Source organism: Tinamus guttatus, unplaced genomic scaffold, assembly GCF_059628265.1.
Source record: "Tinamus guttatus ecotype Peru unplaced genomic scaffold, ASM5962826v1 Tinamus_guttatus_pri_ptg000368l, whole genome shotgun sequence".
In the NCBI taxonomy this organism is placed as follows: Eukaryota; Metazoa; Chordata; class Aves; order Tinamiformes; family Tinamidae; genus Tinamus; species Tinamus guttatus.
The window spans coordinates 12,326-30,162 of NW_028288902.1; the positions used below are offsets into that span (position 1 = coordinate 12,326).

At 41.8% G+C, this 17,837-nt stretch overlaps 1 protein-coding gene across 1 annotated transcript in view; it reads left to right on the plus strand.

Moving 5' to 3' along the window:
• Positions 1 to 735: 735 nt before the first annotated feature.
• The window catches only part of PPM1H (protein phosphatase, Mg2+/Mn2+ dependent 1H), a 105,040-nt gene continuing 87,938 nt past the window's right edge, over positions 736 to 17,837 (plus strand). The window contains exon 1 of the mRNA XM_088530366.1: positions 736 to 932. Within this exon, the coding sequence (XP_088386492.1) occupies positions 736 to 932 (197 nt within the window). The remainder of the gene's footprint in view (positions 933 to 17,837) is intronic.

The following is a 17,837-nucleotide window of genomic DNA, read 5'->3' on the forward strand; positions in this document are numbered from 1 at the left end:
ATCAGGATTTGCATTGCTGAAGGTTCTGTGACTGGTTAATGCAGAATTCAGCCTAGATATTCAAGAGTAACTCCTGGACTAAGATCCTTTATTAAGCCCCGTGTGGCTGGACTCTTGGCATTTGCTACCCCAAATAGGACAGGAGGACAGGAGCTGAAACTCAACAGAAAGGCTCATCCCTCTTGGCTCTTGCCTTTAATGCATGCTGATAGAATCTAAAATATTATGAAAAAATGGAACAAGTGAGGCTACTTGAGTTTCTTAAAGTAAGTTGAAACTTTGAATGAAACAAACCAAATAACCAAATTTCCATGTAGTTGCATGAAATGAGCTCAATTCTCTGAATTTTCACAGCCCTCCCACTGGAGGTGTGAAAGAACTGTGAGGTTCTGGGCACAGCTTTGCTGACACTGCAGGAATACTGTTCGGAAGGGGCTTCACAGAAGTCGAACATGCACGTTGCACCAGCGAAGATCTGGGGATTGCTACAGGCAGGTTAGCAGGCTGATAGCACAGAAGGTGTGTGAATAGCAAGCTCGTTAGTCATACAAGATCTGCTCAAGGAACAGCTCAGTCTGGAGGAATTGGCAAGCTAGTCCTGACTTTGAAAATAAGAATGGAATTTGAAAATTGTTTCCCATGTGGGGGTTTTAACGAGATCTGAAAGAAGTAAACTATCTCTAAGGAGACAGTCTTACTAGTAAGCAAAAGGAGGAGGCCGCACTTGGCCTCAGCATGGAGAAAGGCGCCTGCAGCACGAGAGCACCCGGCACTGCCTGCAGCACCCTGCAGCGTAGTGAAGAGTGCGGGACGCACGTGGGACCATGCAGTCCTTCCCAGGGGAACCTGGCTCGACCAAAGTCACGTGGAGGTTGGCAAACGTGCCACCTGAGAATAGGGGAGTGGGGCGGATCTTGGGTCGTGTCATCTCGGTGAGTGGAAAAACAGTAGGATTTTCATCTTCCAGTCATGAAGTAAGCGGAGTTGGGAAAGCTCCTGTTAGAGCATCATTGTGAGTCATTGCTCTCCTCCCGCTGGAGTAATGAAGCAGACATTATATGGTGCAGTTCTTTGATTTTATATAAATACATATATGCACACACACACACACACATATATATATGCATTATATATACACACATACATATATAAAATGGATAGTTTTTAGTTTTTCTTGAGGCTTGCCATTCTGGTCTGGAAAATTTAAAATAAAACTTCCATGCCTGATTGGAGGCTGTGGAATACTGGAGTCACCATCGCTGGTGCTGCCTCACTGCAAACACTGGCATTGCCATGAGGAGCTGCTTTACCTGGTGAGAGCAACTGCGGAATGTACATCCCAGCTGAGAGCTGAGGTTTCACCTGTGTGTGTTCACAGTGACCTCTCAGATGATGTTTTGGGGAAGAAATCATTCTGCTATCTTCAGCAGAGTCCCTTCAGAAAGTAAGCTTGTGGTTTCTGAAGTAGACGAACCCATCACCTTCCTTGCAAAAGGGAGACCTTTCCCGTTCAGGACATGTTGCCCAGCCTGTCATTTTTGTGATCTTGAAAGTGTTTTGTATTCTTTTGCCCATTACTTTCCTTTGTCTCTTCCCCTCAGATTTCCCTCTTGATACTCAACTGTTGCAAGCAAACAATGGGGTTGAAATGGAAACCTTCTAACTACCTCTTTGTCTGAGCAGGCTGCCTCCCTCTGTTTTGTCCTGCTGGAGACAAAAAGCTGTGTAGTTCTGCTTCCCAGCTGCGCTAATCTTCTTGTGGGACGCGCTTATTTTGTGAACTCCTTTTCTTTATGACCTTCAATCCTTTTAGTTAGTTGTTCAGCAAATCACAGAGAGAAAAACAATGTCCAAAGAGAGACAATGTCATTATCGTTCATTTGCGAACCAATGCGAGACCAAATGTTACTGTGCTATCTGTTTAATCTGTGGAGCAGGTTGTTTTGGGATACAAAGATGGTTATGACTGTTTAATTCCTCAGACTTTGCTAAACCTCTGAGGCCTTAAGCTCAGACCAAGAACCCTTCCTCCATAAACCCTCAAGTGTCTGATGTGTACCACAAAAGCTGTTACATGCTGCCTGGGTGATAACATGGTGCTCTAGGAAAAGCCTTGCTTCCCCTGAAGGATACTAGTCTCTTCTTTCTCCTCGTGTGCGCAAGCCATGCCAACCTGTCCTTTAACCACAACAAAAGATCATGGAGTTGTTTACAGAAGATGGAAGGACCATGAAGGACACTTTTGCATTATCCCCAGCCCATATCTTTTCTACCCTCTTCTCTTGAGTGCTCAAAATAACCTTCAACCCTACCAAAAGTTCAGGCATCCCAATTACAGGGATGCTTGAAATCTCTGTGATCCTCCGTGCTGTAGACTGTGTCCAGAAGAGTAGTGCTGTGGTGGGAACTGTGCGAGTGAACCTGAAGAACCCTTTACATCCGAACGTGTTCCTGCAGGCCGTGGGTAAAGGACTGCTGTATTTTGTCTTCCTTGTCTTCCTGTCTTCCTTGATCCCTCAGAGCAAGGCAAAACAAAGAGAGAAATCAAATTCCTATCTGCCCTGGATATGCATCTTGGCAGATGCCAGAGAGTTTGCCTTTATGGCATGGCCTTCTCCCCAGCAGAGCCCCACTCTGTTCTGGGGTCCTGCTTCCTGCCTTGTCTTACAAACGAGTAATCGTTGTCTCTCCCCTTTCTGATGTGCCCCTGAGTTCTGCAAACACCCCCTTTTTTTTTTCTTATTCTTAATTCATATGTTTTTCTGCATTTAGTGTAAAAATTTTCTGCATTTGTTCTGTTCTGAAATGCTTGCCTGTTTGGGAGAAAATACTGGGCGAAGTTTCAACGCTATCAGCTGGTGGTTTTCTGCAGAGTTTTTCTCCCTATTATTATTTTTTGTCTTCAGCTTAGAATAGCTCACTATTAAAATAAAATAACCACCCCCTTTGATTATTAAAAGAAAGGCATAGACAGACTTACCATAAGTCTTTGGAAAAAGGCCAAAAGGATTAAGTGCTGCCTGCACATTCCCATGTAGTGAAGCTTGCTAAAGATTACACTTGGAGATCTTACGAAACTCTCCTAGCCATCCATAGCTCATTGTCTGACAGCCTCTAAGTGGGGTGCTCGAGGAGGATTAAAACAATTCTTTGTTTAATAATAGTACTGCTGTCATCAAGTGTTGTGGTAACAAATCCAAATTTCAACTGTTGTTTATGCAGCATTTTAAGATTCCTGTTGAAACTATCAGAAGTTCCTCATTTCAGAATAATTTGAAAGTGAAAATACCAGTGTAGTTCTCATGGTTTACAAAAAGAAAATGGCTTTTCTCTTTTATTCCAATTTCAAATTCTGTTTCCAACCATTGCTACTGTGCCTTCTGTTTTTCTCAGCACTTGGCAGAGAGAGGGGAGGTGTAGGAGGAAAGGCAATTGATGTTTAGTCCTTCATATGCTTTCTAATTTATACTTGGGTTGATTATATATGCATCTAGAGCAAATAGGCACACATGCATATAAATAGGGATGCATATGCATGTACTAAATAGAGATACATCATGATTTTCTTGTTATAGACAAATACTGTACCATCTTCCACGGCTTCCTTAGTTTGTGCCTGATAAAAATCCTTTATTATGTATGTTCATTTATATACTGTTCTTGCAGATGAGAAAGTTTTGATAAAGATTCAGTGAGACCTCTTTCATTTTTGAGGTCACTCAACCTCTTATATCCAATTTGTGCCCTTCTGATAGCGAGTGATTAGAACTGTGTCTAAACTACAGAATTCCTGTGCCTAAACCACAGGATTCCCTCAAGCTGTTGCAGTGGTGGCGTGGCTGAGCGATGACTTTGCACGAAGGTCCCAACACACCGAGCGCGATCCGCAGTGCTGTGAGCCAGCACCTCTGATCCCCAAGGGAAGGCCTCTGCCTCTCGGAATTGCCCTTTATTTGGGATTGGATGTCAGGGATGGCCTGAAAGCTCCCGAAGGGCCTGTGGGAGATTCCCAGGCTCCGTAGTGGTGTTTGCTGGCGGTGCTGGGTTATTGTGCCGAGGGCTTCTCGGAGCTTGGTCTGTCATTCGCTCCACCATTTGGGCCCAGTGCAGCTCGGAGCTTCCTTATTTCTCTGATTGGTGTTTGAGGAAAAGGATGAAAAGAAATCTCTGTCTTCATGTGAAATATACGTATCTTTGGAGAAAATGAGTTATTTTAGAGTTACTGAAATCTTCCTGCTTTCATAATTATTGCCATGTAGCAGAGCTTTCACCGGAGCTGCTACCAAATTGGTCTACAGATCTGCAGCTAGCCAAGGAAGTTCTATTTAAGTGACACAGACTGGGTTTCCCCATCTTATTTTTTTCCACATCTTGAAATTTCCAAATTGTGGAGTGCAGGCATTGTGCTTTGTATTTAATACTGTATTTTTGAGTACCTTTTTTTTTTTTTTTTTTTTTTTTCCATCTTAATGCAATCTGAGCTTGCCATCATGCTTCCTGGGCTGAGAAAAGAAGCTACAGGGACATACCCAGTGGGGGTGTTTGCAAGGTAGAGCAAGTAGTTCCCAGGAGAGGCTTTCCAGCTCGCATCCGTAGGCGGAGCTGGCAGGAAATTCAGCAGAAACACGGGAGTGCCAAGCTGGTGTGCTCCACAAGAGGCAGGAATGCCGGTTTGGGTGAGCAATCACTGCTAAGGGCCAAGCTGAATGCTTGGGTAATTCGGGCTATTAGTGCTGAGGAGTCTGTGAGAAGAACACACTGAGCTTTACAGATAATCTCCAGCCTTATCTGCTTGTGTTTGCAACCTGCCTGAAAGTATGGGGTGGATAAGATTTGACCTCTGCCTATTGCACGCCTGAGACATTGTGTAATGTTCTGGTGTCATCATTCTTTAAAGGATGTTGAAAAAAACTGCAGGATGACGGAAAAGGCTGTAAAAATGATTCAAAGGCTGGAGAAAATGCCTTAGAGCAGGAGACTTGGATGTGATCTATCTAGCTGGCTAAAAAAGATTGAAAAGTGATGTGATTAGACAGTTGTGAAAATATTTATGGGGGGGAAAATCATTATTAGGGGGCCTCTCTTCTTCAAGTGAAGAAAAGCAGAATGAAAACTGAGTTGTGAGAGCTCGAACTATCCATTCAGGTGAGAAGCTCTTCCCCGGGGTGCTATTTCAAGGCCCTGTCAGGGAAACTGGAGAACTTTCTATCTTCCTGTCTTAACCCGAAGAGCACTGATGGAGCTAGTGCTGCTACAAGCACAAATTACTGAAGTTAATCCCGAGGTATTTTTATCACCTATAAAGAGCTGCGACAGAATAGCAGTCAGCCTTACAAAGAACTTCTGCCTGTCTTCAGAACTTTGTATGAGTATATTCCTTAAAGATACCTTAATTAACAAAGAGAGCTGTGGCTATTTGCATAGCAGATGGTTATATTAGATGCAGAACTTGTCTGTAGTGAAGTCTTTCACGTGTAGCTGTCCGGAGTTGCTCGCGCCGCCCTGGTTAGGGGTTGTTTCAGCCGTATTAGTAGCTATGGAGATGCCTGGCACTTTCACCCGTTCAGAAAAGCTTATCTCGGGTAGGCTTGGGTTTGAGCAGGTAGCCTCTTAGCTGAGCAGGGGCCCAAACGCACTGCGTGCACATGCAAAATAGACTTGCCAGGTAAATTCATGTCCGTGATGACCATGTTGGGCAATGTGAAATGTGCCGTGCCGCCCGTCGCAGCAGCGTCCGCAGCAGCCCTCGAGCGCTCCAGGGTGACGTGGAGGGCAGCGATGCTCGCAAAGTGGCAGCCTGCCCACTGCAAGGGAGCAGGAGCCCATGTTTGGAGAGACCAACAAGGCTGAGTTTTAAACATGGTCCTTATGTTATTGAGGATTACTCTCCAAGCGGGCCTAGAAAATCACCATTCGAATGGATTCTGCAAGGGCATCTCTCTGGCAGCTTACAGTTTTGAAAAGACTTTCTAATTAGTGAATTCCTGGTCTTGAAGTATTTGTATTTCTGCTGCATTATTTATTCTTTGTTTACCCTCATGCTGCTTTGACTGCTTGAAGAACACTGACTTGTATTTTGATTAATTCTCATTAATTAAAGAGGAACTTTTGCGTCACTGCATTTCCGTAGTCCTTTGACTTCTTTTATTAAACCCCCCAAGGAGTTACAAAATACCCACCAGCCCTCTGCCGTAACTGCATAAATACTTAATTGTGGTATGATTGCATTAATATAATTTTTTGTTCCTTAGTTTACTTTAATTAGTGTATTTTTTTTGGTAGCACGAGCAGTGAAAAGAAAAACCTACTTAGCATCCTTCATAAAGAAAGCAATGATCCTTTGTGAGAAACAGTACTTGCAGGGTATGTATATTTGTAAAAGTGTGTATGTGCATCTGTGCATAGATACATACGTGTTTTGGAACATGTCTCCATCAAGATGTGACAGCAGCTGTTTGGATATTAGATCTTGCATGTGTTTCAAGAAGAGAGGAGGCTTTCACGACTGCTGCCTAGAGGTGAGGCCCGTGTTTTAACCTGCCTGCTGCTCGGTCTTGCAGTCCAGCTGTTTCTACCACCAGTCTTTCTTCTTGGTACCTTGCTGTTGGTAGCTGGCACTGGAAATGCCATAAGCAGGGTGGAAAGAGCCGAGTGTAGTCTCCTTTGCCTGTTTCAAGGTCTGTATTAAAATCCCTATTAAAAATGTCAAATAATCAATCAAAAACCCTTGTAACTTCATGTACAATATTAAGGTCCCTAACTTGAGGCACACTTGCCTGCCCTGTCTTGCAGGGATTAATGGACTGAAGTCTTGTGGAGGATAACTCCAGCCAAACTCGTCCAAAGAGCATAGCTCTGAGCAGAGTGCATGGATTTTGTGAGGACACGCAGCTGCGGAGAGATCTGGGTCTCTGTTTGCAGGGGCTTACAGGTCTGTTTTGCTTTAGCAGGTGCTGTATCTCAGGGTTGCTAACAAGGCAGCATTGACAACGTCATTCTGATCTTTTTGAAGTGACATTTTTGTAGAGGAGAGGATGAATTTGACCTTCAAGGGAGCATCAGTGCACCTAGTTCCTCATTATTGATATGTTAAAGCAAGGGCTGGATGATGTCAAAGAGGTGAAATGAAACATCTCTGAAAGAAACTTTTTTAGCATTATGTTGAAGCATAATTTATTCTTAATGGAATTCTTTTTATAACTTGCTAGACTGTGCATTTAAAATATTGATTATAGGACTTCAGTGGTTCTAAGAGAAAAGATGCTTTTTATACTACAAGAGGAGGAGGAAGAGAAGTACACATTTTGTATCCCGAGTTGTTTTTAGATAATGGATAGATATACTATTTTCATTCCCTTCCATGATCAAAAACTTAGAAATGAAGTTATAGCTGTTTATAATTACAGCTGTTAGAATGTTTCCTGGATGCTATTAGGAGCATTTGTTTATGGACTCGAACCTCAGTTAAGTGCAAGCCTATTAGCTGTTTTGGTAAGTGTTTTATTTTTCTTTTTAATTGTAGTACTTATTTCTTATGGGACATAGAAATATAGCTGATTTTGAAACATTGATATTTTTAAAATGCATTTTATAGTATTAAGATGTGACAGTCACTGAGAGCATTTTAAGAGGAGATGTTCCAATAATTATTTGGTTAACAAGCTTACAGTTAATCAACATGTGGCTTCAGAGGCTAATGTACCATGCAGTATCCAGCACCATTAGATTTTAAAGATGAGTTAACAAAATATACAGTAAAAATAAATGGAATACCTGCTAGTTTTTGTATCAAAAATTGCCAAAGGTGACATAATCCACTGTATAATAGAGGAGGATGGCAAAGTTTGATGCTCTGTATGACTGTATTCCAGTGTAGAGGTGCCAAGCTTGAGATTACCCTTCTCTGGGGTTATTTTTAGGAGGGCCATGTCCTCCTCATGCCTTGGGCCTGTCTTGAAGTCCTGTTAAGCCCTGAGAGCCGAGTGGAGGTCAGGACGGCTACTGCTGTGCCAAGCCCGGGTCACTGGAGCGGTGGTGGAAATACACTGAGGAATGGGGAGGAGGCACCCAAAGCTCTAGTGACCATCCGGGCTCTTCACTGAAGCATTTTTCTAGGGATTGATAGAACTGGGAAGATTAGCTGAGCAATGGAAACAGGGATATATACTTGAAATATGTAGTAAGAAATAAAGCCTCGAGTGTGTGTATGTGTGGGGGGGTTATTATGAAGAGGCTCCCATTAGATTGACTTGCATATGTGTTTATAAAAAATAATCCTTGTTTAAAATTGACAAGTCTCATGTTCAGACTGAATCTGTATCTTGGTGTTTAATTCCTCCAAAAGGGCCATTTCTGTACATTTTGCATCTGAAGAAATTAGAATTAATAGCACTGTAAAGGCATAATTAATGACTTTTCAAGCTAGTAGAAATAACTTTGCAAGGCAAGGAATCACAGCAACCTTTTATCCCCATAAAGCAAATTGGTTAGAAAAATGAATTGTAATTACTCATAAAGACATCAAAAATGTAGTGAACCCTGTACCTGGATGTGGTTGAACACTTGTAAGGCTCATAATATATATTAGCATTAACTGTGCAGACATACAGTGGTTAGGCACTGTCCTCAGCTTGTCAGTAGTAGTTTCTATCAGTAGTTTTCAGTGGATTTGTTTCTCTGTGTTTTTTTTTTTTTTTAATGTATTCACTAGCGTGGTTACTTCTTTGTTCTTCCCCTACAATTTTTGCACTTTTTTTTTCCAAATAGAATTTGTCAATTGTCTACTGGGGAAAAGGGACTTTTGCCATTTGCTTCAGTGGAAGCAGGATAAGACGCAGCCTAGCTGGGAGACTGACCTGCTCTGCCTGTCCACAATGTCAGTCTGCACATGCAGTTATTCCTTGGGAAAGTCAGTTTAAGTAGTCAGCTGAAAATGTAACCTAATTATATGGTTCGCTGAGAAATTGGGTAGCACAGCCGTAGCTACTTAAATCCTATTGCAAAAAGAACATAATTTTAAAATACTAGTTTGTAAATCCAGAGAAAACAGACAATGAGCATTTAGTTTTTCTTAAATATTAGGAAGAGCACTTGCACATGGGCTCTGCTTACATGTCTATGTGTGTTTGGGATTTTATTAACTAGATAGCAATGGCCTTTTTGTAGGAACTGCCTCTTCACTGGAAACAATGTTTCAGTATTTCAGTTTGAGCATGCAGAGTTGCTGGGAAGCAACACAGGCGTATAAGGCCTGGGAACTTTGTTTTTCAGGTGTTTATCATAGAGGAGATGACAGGGATGTCTGATTGTTTTCATCGTTTTCAGAATATCACCTGTGCTGCGGAGAGTCTTATCTGCCTCTGGAGGAGACTTGCTGTGCTGAGATCTGTTTTTGTGTTAGGATGTTATGTCTTTGAACAAGTGGCTTCTTCTAAAGCTCTCTCTTCTAGGCAATAACGTGTTGTTAAAATAAATACACAGACATTCAAAAAATGATGCCTTGTCAGGGCCTGCTTTCCCTCTTGCAAGGGGTTTCCATCAAACTGTTAGTGAGTTGACAGACTTGGCTCTGTAATTACAGCAGTTTCTCTTGTTCTTCCTATAATCAATGAGTCCAAATTAGAGCCTTATTGTTAACAGAAGCTGAACTCAGGTGAAGGCTTTTAATAAAGTTTCCCTTTTTGGGGGGAAGGAGGCGAGGGTTTTTTTGGTTGGTTGGTTGGGTTTTGTGTTGTTGTTGTTGCTTCCTTTATGAGCAACCATGAAGAAGGTGGAAAAATACAGTGCGAGCAGGTCTCAGCACTTCAGCATTGGTTCAAGCAGATAAAGAAGCCGTCCTTGGAGCAAGGCAGCCCGTGGGAGCTGGCCCAGTGCTGCTGGGGAGGAGCGACCCGGGATGTCCTTGGGTGCTGGCGGGACGGTGCTGGGAAACACCTGGATCGTGGGCATGGGCATCCCCCACTGTCCAGCCACCAGCTTTAACCTTCTTGGCTTGGGCAGAGTATCTTAATTGTTACCATTCCCTATCACATCTAAATGTGCTTATGTCCCAGCCAAGAAATAAGGCCTTGCAGTATGTTACTCTGTTAACAAAAAAAGTGAAGTTCTGCCCTTCTATCAAGGGTAAGTTGTCCTGACCCTGTTTCTGCTGTGCCAACTAACACAGTTGTGGCCGCTTTCGTCCAGCTTATTTACTCTAGCCCAAACCTTTGTGTGGTCAAGAACAGTAGAAATAGATTAAAGACCATTTGGGTTATTTTCATTGCTTTTTCAGCCCATGATACTTTTGAAAAGCAAACAGATGAGTCGAAGCTGGTCTTTCTCTTCTAAAACTTCTGTTGTCACTTGAGGGCAAATTGTGACTGTTCTGTCTGGATGGCAGTTGTATTATAACTGAAAATGTGCTTATTCTTCAGATCAGTTGTCTGCAGTGAGCAGTTCTTGTTTTTCTTTTTATAAAGTTATATCCTTTACAAATTGGGCATTTTCAATGTTGTGACTCTCTGACTAGCTCTTGATTGTGTGGAGAATTTGAATATTGTCACAAAAAAATGACCTGAAAATACGTGTACTAACAGTTACACTTACACTTAAAAAAAAAAAAAAAAAAGAAAAAAGAAGAAAAAAAAAAACGTGCAGGAAAAGTCTGTTTCTATACGCATTTTCACATGCTGATGTTTGTCATCCAGTGCAGCTCTTTTTTTCCCCTTCATGGTGCTCCGTTCCTTCTTGCGCTGCAAAGCCCTGGGCATCCCGCGGTGGCAGAGCCTTGTGCTGCAGCTGGTGCAGTGCTGTGCTCTCCAGAACTGCAAGGATGAGCCCTCAGAGGCTCAGATTATGCCCTTCTTAATCACTATCACTCATTTATTTATTTATTTATTTATTTATTTATTCTTTTGCATAAGACTCTTTCTTAAAATCTCTAGATTATGGACTTTTCCCTTCTGCTAGAGAGAAAGCTTAGTAGGAATATTCGAGACTGCTGACCTCCCCACTCAATTAGCGTTTGACACTGCTTGTAGGAACATTAATCTGGGGTTTCTGTAGTGATTAGAAGGATCCCTTTGTCCTGCCTGGAATCCGCGCGCCAGCAGACCTCACTGCTGGCTCTGGTGCTGTGCACGTAAACCTGCCTGTTCCCTGCTTTCAAAGAGCACTTCATCCAGATGGTTATTTCACCAATCAACATTTGCTACAGAAGAACCTTTTGCTCTGCCTGAGACTTGCTGCTTGCATTAAAACAACACAAAACAAAAAGGCACAGATATATATGTATGCATGTATGTATGTCACTACTGTCTAAAAAACTACTTTCTTGAAGTTTTTAAGAGGGAGGAGAGATGAGAGGAAGCTTTTTTTAATAGCTGGCTGAGCACATATAACATACTCTGGCTTTTGAATTGAATATTTGACCTGATTAATGATTTTTAATATTATTAACTCTACCAAGTTATATCCCTACCTGCCATCTACTGACTCCATTAATTATGTTTTTCTTCTCCTTTCTTACTTGTTGCGAAATCTAGGTCAATTGCGCTCTGGAAAATTCTGGAAAAAATGGTAATAAATTTCAGTTGGGACCGTCACTTACCTTAAAGAGGTTATTCTGCAGTATTAGACAGGTACAGCTAGGGTATATTCTACCACAGCATCTGAGCAGTTCTGTGGATTCATTTCATTTTGATGCATGGTTTCTGAAAGACATTTTGAGGTATTTGCCTCCCTCCATCATTTGGTGGTCTGCCATTCTTTATAAACAGAAGGTTCATACTTTGGATGTTCTTTGCCCAAATTTTGTGGGGAAGCCTTGAAGATTGGTTCTTCTGGACAGAGCGGAGACCAGGTGAGGTGCACAGGCCGGTTGGCCAACAGCAGCTGCCTGGCTGAGGTAGGTGGCTGATGCCCCCGGCTCTCTGGATCTTCAGTGGAGGTGGTCAAACAACAGAGCATCTTTCAAGGGCATTTTAGAGCATTCAAATGAGAGCTCTGCCCTGTGCTCTGGTGGATCTTAGAGCTGTTCACCATTGACTAAGCATGCAAGAGGCTGGCCAGCCCAGCTGCGAGGTGTTTCACATTGTGTCAGGCAAATACGCTGCCCTTTCCTACTCTAGCAGGCCCCCTGGCTTGCTCTGTGTTACCATAACATGAAGTAGACATCTCTTAACATTTCTTTCTAATTAATACTTGAGCAAGAATTGGCTGGGCTACTCATTTGATTGGTTGATTTTTTTATTATTATTACTGTAGCTCCTTTGGTTTGGCTTTGATAACACTTTGGTTTTGAATGTTGTTAGGTATCTCGGAAACCTCTAGGGTGCTAGGGAGGAACACGTAAGAGATTAATGCCCAAACTGATGTGTCATTCAGCACAGGCCTGGTAAGTTTGAGCCTAGCAAGTGTTGAAACCTTTCCCAACTTCCTTATTTGCTTTTGAAAGTCTTATTAAAAGAATTGATGGCTGATGTAACACACCAGCCTGGCTGAAATGCAGGACACCTGTATCTCAGGTCCCTGGCTTGCATTTGTGCAGAAATCAGAGGTTTGGTGTTGCTGCTTGCTTGATTGTTAGCGCTTTCCTTGAGTAACAGATATCTCGGAGTCTACACTTGGGCCATTTGCTTGGGCTTGATGACCAGTAATAGTACCAATTTAGCTTTGAAAAGAAGTGCCTCTTGCAACCTAATGCTGTTATCTTTGGAACAGAGAGAATTAACCAAGAACTTCTCGCGCCCAGTGTCTATCTTCATTTGGAAATTTTCACGTGTTGCCAAGAGCAGCTATTTCCCAGTATAGAAGCTGTCCCAAGCACAAGGATGAAGGTTGACTCTTGTGTTTGGCACCTGCTGCTTAGAGCTTCAAGCTTCTTGAGATTGGGTGAAATTCAGATGGAGTTAAGAGTCTTATCTACAGATTCAGATCATGTCAGCCTTGGAGATATGTTTTCTTGTCTCTGTATTTGAGAGTCCCAGTGGCAGGATTAACATATCATGCCTGTGATTTCCAGTGGCGAGCAAAACACAGTGAATTCAGCGGTTTGGGCAGTGGGAAGCAGACAGTCTCTGTGTGTGCCGAACTTGAGAATGGGAAGGTTCAGTGCATCCACTGGGAACATTGCTGATACCGTGGGTTAACTCGCCGTTTACTGCCATGGAGCAGATTGCAAGATTTGGTAATTCAGTGGCATAAAGTGTTAGTGTTGCGTGTTTTTTATTTTATTTTATTTTATTTTATTTTATTTTATTTTATTTTATTTTATTTTATTTTATTTTATTTTATTTTATTTTATTTTATTTTATTTTATTTTAGCAGTAATTAGAAACATGGCATTGGCTTTTGCATGCTTAGATGAGCAGCAGAGCTACAGTGTAGAGCTTTCCTGTGCATTGTAGATGCTTTAAGAGGATGTTCTGCTGCTCAAAACTAGAAAACAGTATTCAAGAAAGGGGAATTTGAGGTGTGATCCCTGATTCCAGGGAAGCTGAGAGCAGGTGCACATGTATGAGATGTCACACGACAGCCAAAAAAATCCTCAACATAGGACATAGCAAACTGATGGAATTGGATAGAAATGAAAAGCTAGGGATGAATGGTTTGGGGTTGGCAGTCTTGCAGAAGAGCTCTCCGTGTGTCAGGCTCTGGGCTAGGACTTCAGTACTGTGGAGGGAAGGATTTCCCTTGGAGTAAATCCGGCCTTGAGTGAAGTAGAAAATAATGGATATTTTTGACTTAACCAAGACAATGTAAACTAGAGGTAGGGACAGACTCTAGCATTTCCTTTTTAGGGGAAACTCTGCAAGATTATCCAATGAGAGTTGCAGGAGGGTGTCCAGGATGAAAGGGTGCTGGGAGGGTTTATGAACTTTATGAAAAGAGAACTTTTTTGTAAGTTCTCATTTTAGTTCTCATTTTATATGAAGGCTGAAAAGGTTCTTGCTCCACCTAAGTCAGAACATGCATCAAAGTGACAGGAGCCTTAAACCTTTAACCTAAAACGTGAACTTCAGTCCACTGTTTCTGAGCAAGCATTTTATTTAGTTCCTTTTGCATTTCATTTTCTTTGGGATGGTTCTTACAGCAATGTTCTCTGTATCCCCACTTCATGGCTCTCAAACACCTATAAAGCAAGTTGTGCTACTGGCAGTTGAGGAATTAGCAGAGCTTCAAAGCATTTTTTTGAGGTTTCTAAAAGTTCATAAATTCCACATAATTTATATATAACTGCTTCCAGAAGAAAATATTCAATTGGAAGAAGAAGGCATGAAGTTCTGGGAGAGGAAAAAAAAATGTAGGAAATGCTAAGTAATTTACTGTTTGTTTCTGCAAACCTGGACAATATAAGGGAGGAGCTCTACAGTCATGCAGAACTGGTCAATGTTTTTCACCCTTCCTGAAAAGTCTAGTGATTTCTGGTCTCATGCAGCTTTTGTGGTGAAGAATTGGATATTTTTATAAAAAGGAATTGGAATAGGTCTTGTAAAGTGCCCTTTCACGGACCAGGTGAGTGGTTTAGCAAGAGTCACCGAACTTAAGTTGATATATTTGTAAATGGTGTTTTTCAACCAATTTGCCACATCCAGAGGGTATTCCATCAGGAAGGACCATACTGAAGGTAGCAGCTCCAGATCCATGCCAGCCCCTGGGTGGAGATGGGTTGGATGAGGGTGCTCCAGGGCAGGCAGTGATGCCAAGGGCATTTGCAAGCGCTTTCCTGGACTATTATAAAAGACACCCTAAAATCCAGCCAGGAAGCTTATGGGTTGGAAGGAATACTGCTCTAAGCAGATGTAGATTTAGATTTTAACCTTTGTTTTTGTCTGCTTTTCTTACGGAAAACTGGAAAACTGTTTTTGGTATTGTATGGGAATTGCTTTGAGGGGCAGAAACATACTGGGCGAAAAGTTCTTCATTTCTTTTCTTTTTATTATTATGATTAATAATATTTATTTTATATTTAAATTTATATTATAAAATATAAAATATATTATTATAATTCTATTTATAGTGATGATTATTTTAGGAGGTAGCGAGGATAATGTGCGTATTGGTTTTTGCTTTCCTGTTTGTACAGTATCTACTTCACTGATCTCCTTTCACACATGAATGAGTCTCTTAGATGTTTATCATATATAATTCATTCTTTTAAACATCTTTCCTAACCTCATTATTTGAACAACATGAAACATCAGGTTCCCTATTCCAGTCATTATTCCTGGCTTATTACAGCAGCTTCTATGTCCGTGTGTGCTTTGGGAGTGGGGAGAAGGGCTTTTCTCCCTCAGAAGTTGGGTTGTAGCTGCTTGCGGGGCACGGAGGTTTTGGGGTTTCCCTGAGCGCGCACAGTCATTCACAGGAGCGTTGCTTGTGTCGCGGAGGTCCTCGCAGTCACGGCCGTGTAACGGCTCTAGCGGGGGAGCAGGGGCCCTGTGGGCAGCTCCCATCAGCCCTGCTGGGATTATGGAGCCTCCCTGAGCACCCCTTGATGTTCCAGTCTAAACTTCGGAGCTGAAAGGCCCCTCTTCATTAGTTTTGAATAGCCTTTTTGAAGGCCGAGCGCAAAGCAGTAATTCTCATGAAACCAAATCGAGAGGTTTGCAGCAGCAAAATCTCGGAGGTCTTGCAGAGGGACATAATTCCTAAAGTTTTTGATTTTTAAAAATTAGTTTTAGAGGGTGTGGTTTTGACACCAGTTAGCATAACCTGGGACAGCATGAGAGATCTATTTATGGGTAGGAAGATGATTTATATCATATAAGAAACAGCATCGCAGTGGTAAAATGAGGTAAAAATAAATAAATAACATTTTCAATAAAAGTCTTTGTTGTTTGTTTTGTTTTGTTTTTCCACTGGGTTGCTTAACCCACTGGCTGTGTTGGGTGGCTGTCGTGTTGTGCGAGGCTTTGCTGCCGTGGCCCCACTTTGCAGTCTAGCCCTTTAATGCTTGTCCAGAAGTGGCCTGGGACTATGAAACCAAATTTCCCCATAAGATGTTGAAGAAAGAAAAGGTGATAAGGAGGGAAAGCAGGTGCTAGGATAGTGATGCTTTATTTATTGGGCACAAGCACTGAAGATAAGCAATGAGTCAACCTGCAATGACTTGATGAGATTTTTTAAATTTTTTTTTATGAAATATGTGATTACTGTGCAGGGCTGTCATTATTCAAGTTAAATACATGGGAGGTCTGTACACTGTTTTTGTTTTCTGCCCTGTAGCATCAACAACTTGGTTCAAAGAAATTAATTATTCGTAGGGTTTTAACGACTCATGACCAGTAAAAAGTGTTATCTGAATTTTTCTTTTTTAATGCATTATTTAAGGAGGGGTAGTTTAGAGCAGCAGCTTCTGCCTGCTGGAGATTTGTGAATAGGTGTGAGAACTTCCTTTTTGTTCCAGAGGAGAAGAAGCTTCAACCTAAATGCCAAGGGCTCTGCAGCCTGCCCATCCTGCGGGCTCTGGGGTTGTTGAGTGCCGATCCTGTTGATTTGCTGTTTGTAAGAGGCAGTGCACTAACATGTGCCATCCAGCACTCGCGCCCAGACGGATGGGAGAGGGTGTCTGTGGGCAGGTCTCCGTGCAGGGGCCTGCGAGCAGCCGCGGTCTGAGGTAGGCCGAGGTGAAGCAGGTGTCGCTGCTGGTGTGGTACCAGAGTGGTACCAGTCCTGCGCTGTTGCGCATGTGGTGGGTCTGTGTCCCTCCGGACTTGGCTGTGTTACGTTTGTTTTATTTTAACCAAAGAACAGGGAGAAGGAGAGAAATGGAAGTATACTTGTAAATTAAAGTAGGACTCTTTGGGATCTGGCCATAGTTTAAGTGACTTTCAAGAACTTGCAATAGAAAAAAGGGGTGTTTGGGGTAAGTCTGTCTCACATTTGGATCCCAGTGATGGCTTTGCTCCTCGCTTCCTTCATGGTAGGTGAGGAAAAAGCAGAAGTGCCCAGGATAGCTGGCTGCTTCCACACTATCTGTCTGCTGCAGTGACTTCTTGCCTGAGAGGGTGCTGCTCTTCTAGACATTTGAGGAGGACATGGTTACACACAGATTTTTTAAAAAATTATTATTTATTTTTTCAATTCTGAAGGTTGTAGCCTCTTGTCAAATGAATCCATCATTAGTTGATCTAACAGTGTTAACAATTTCCCTTACATGTGTGTCAGGGTTCGTTGATTTTAATGTGATCTTATCAGTCTTTGCAGGTTAGGTGGAAAGTGGTTACCTTTTTTTTCTTTCAATTCAGTATTGAGTATATACAAGACATTTTAAGATGGAGTGTGTGTATAACAGACCTACAGCACAATGTTAATGGTAAACACTTCTCAATTGTCAAGTGAAAGTAATTCTAGTTTATATTCTGCAACATAAAATGTCCTAATAATTTGAACCACTCTATTTCTACAGGAAGGATTTTGGATGCAAGTTATTGAGTTATTATGGCAAGATCTGTTATTGCCCAAATAAAACTTCAGGCAAAATAATAAACATGTATTACTTTATGATCTTCCTTCTGTTTAAAATGTTACTCCTATAAAGAATTTACATACATTATGATACATAATTTGTATTTCACTATTTTGTTGAATGCAGTGGCAAGGACAAGAAATTGGCAAGATTGAAGGCACGACTGTACGCTTACTTGGGTAAAAGGTTAGAGTGTTACAGAATTGGCAATAAAGTCTTTGTGTCTCAGAACAGAAGAAAATCACAGATTTGGAGGAACAGGAACAAGTTGCTATTGAATAAAATGGATTTTTATTAAATTCTGCTTCTTTGGGTTTCTGGCATGTTCTCTGATGTGTATTTTTCTTGTTGCTGCCCAGTTATGGGGCATGAGAAGGTATTTCTC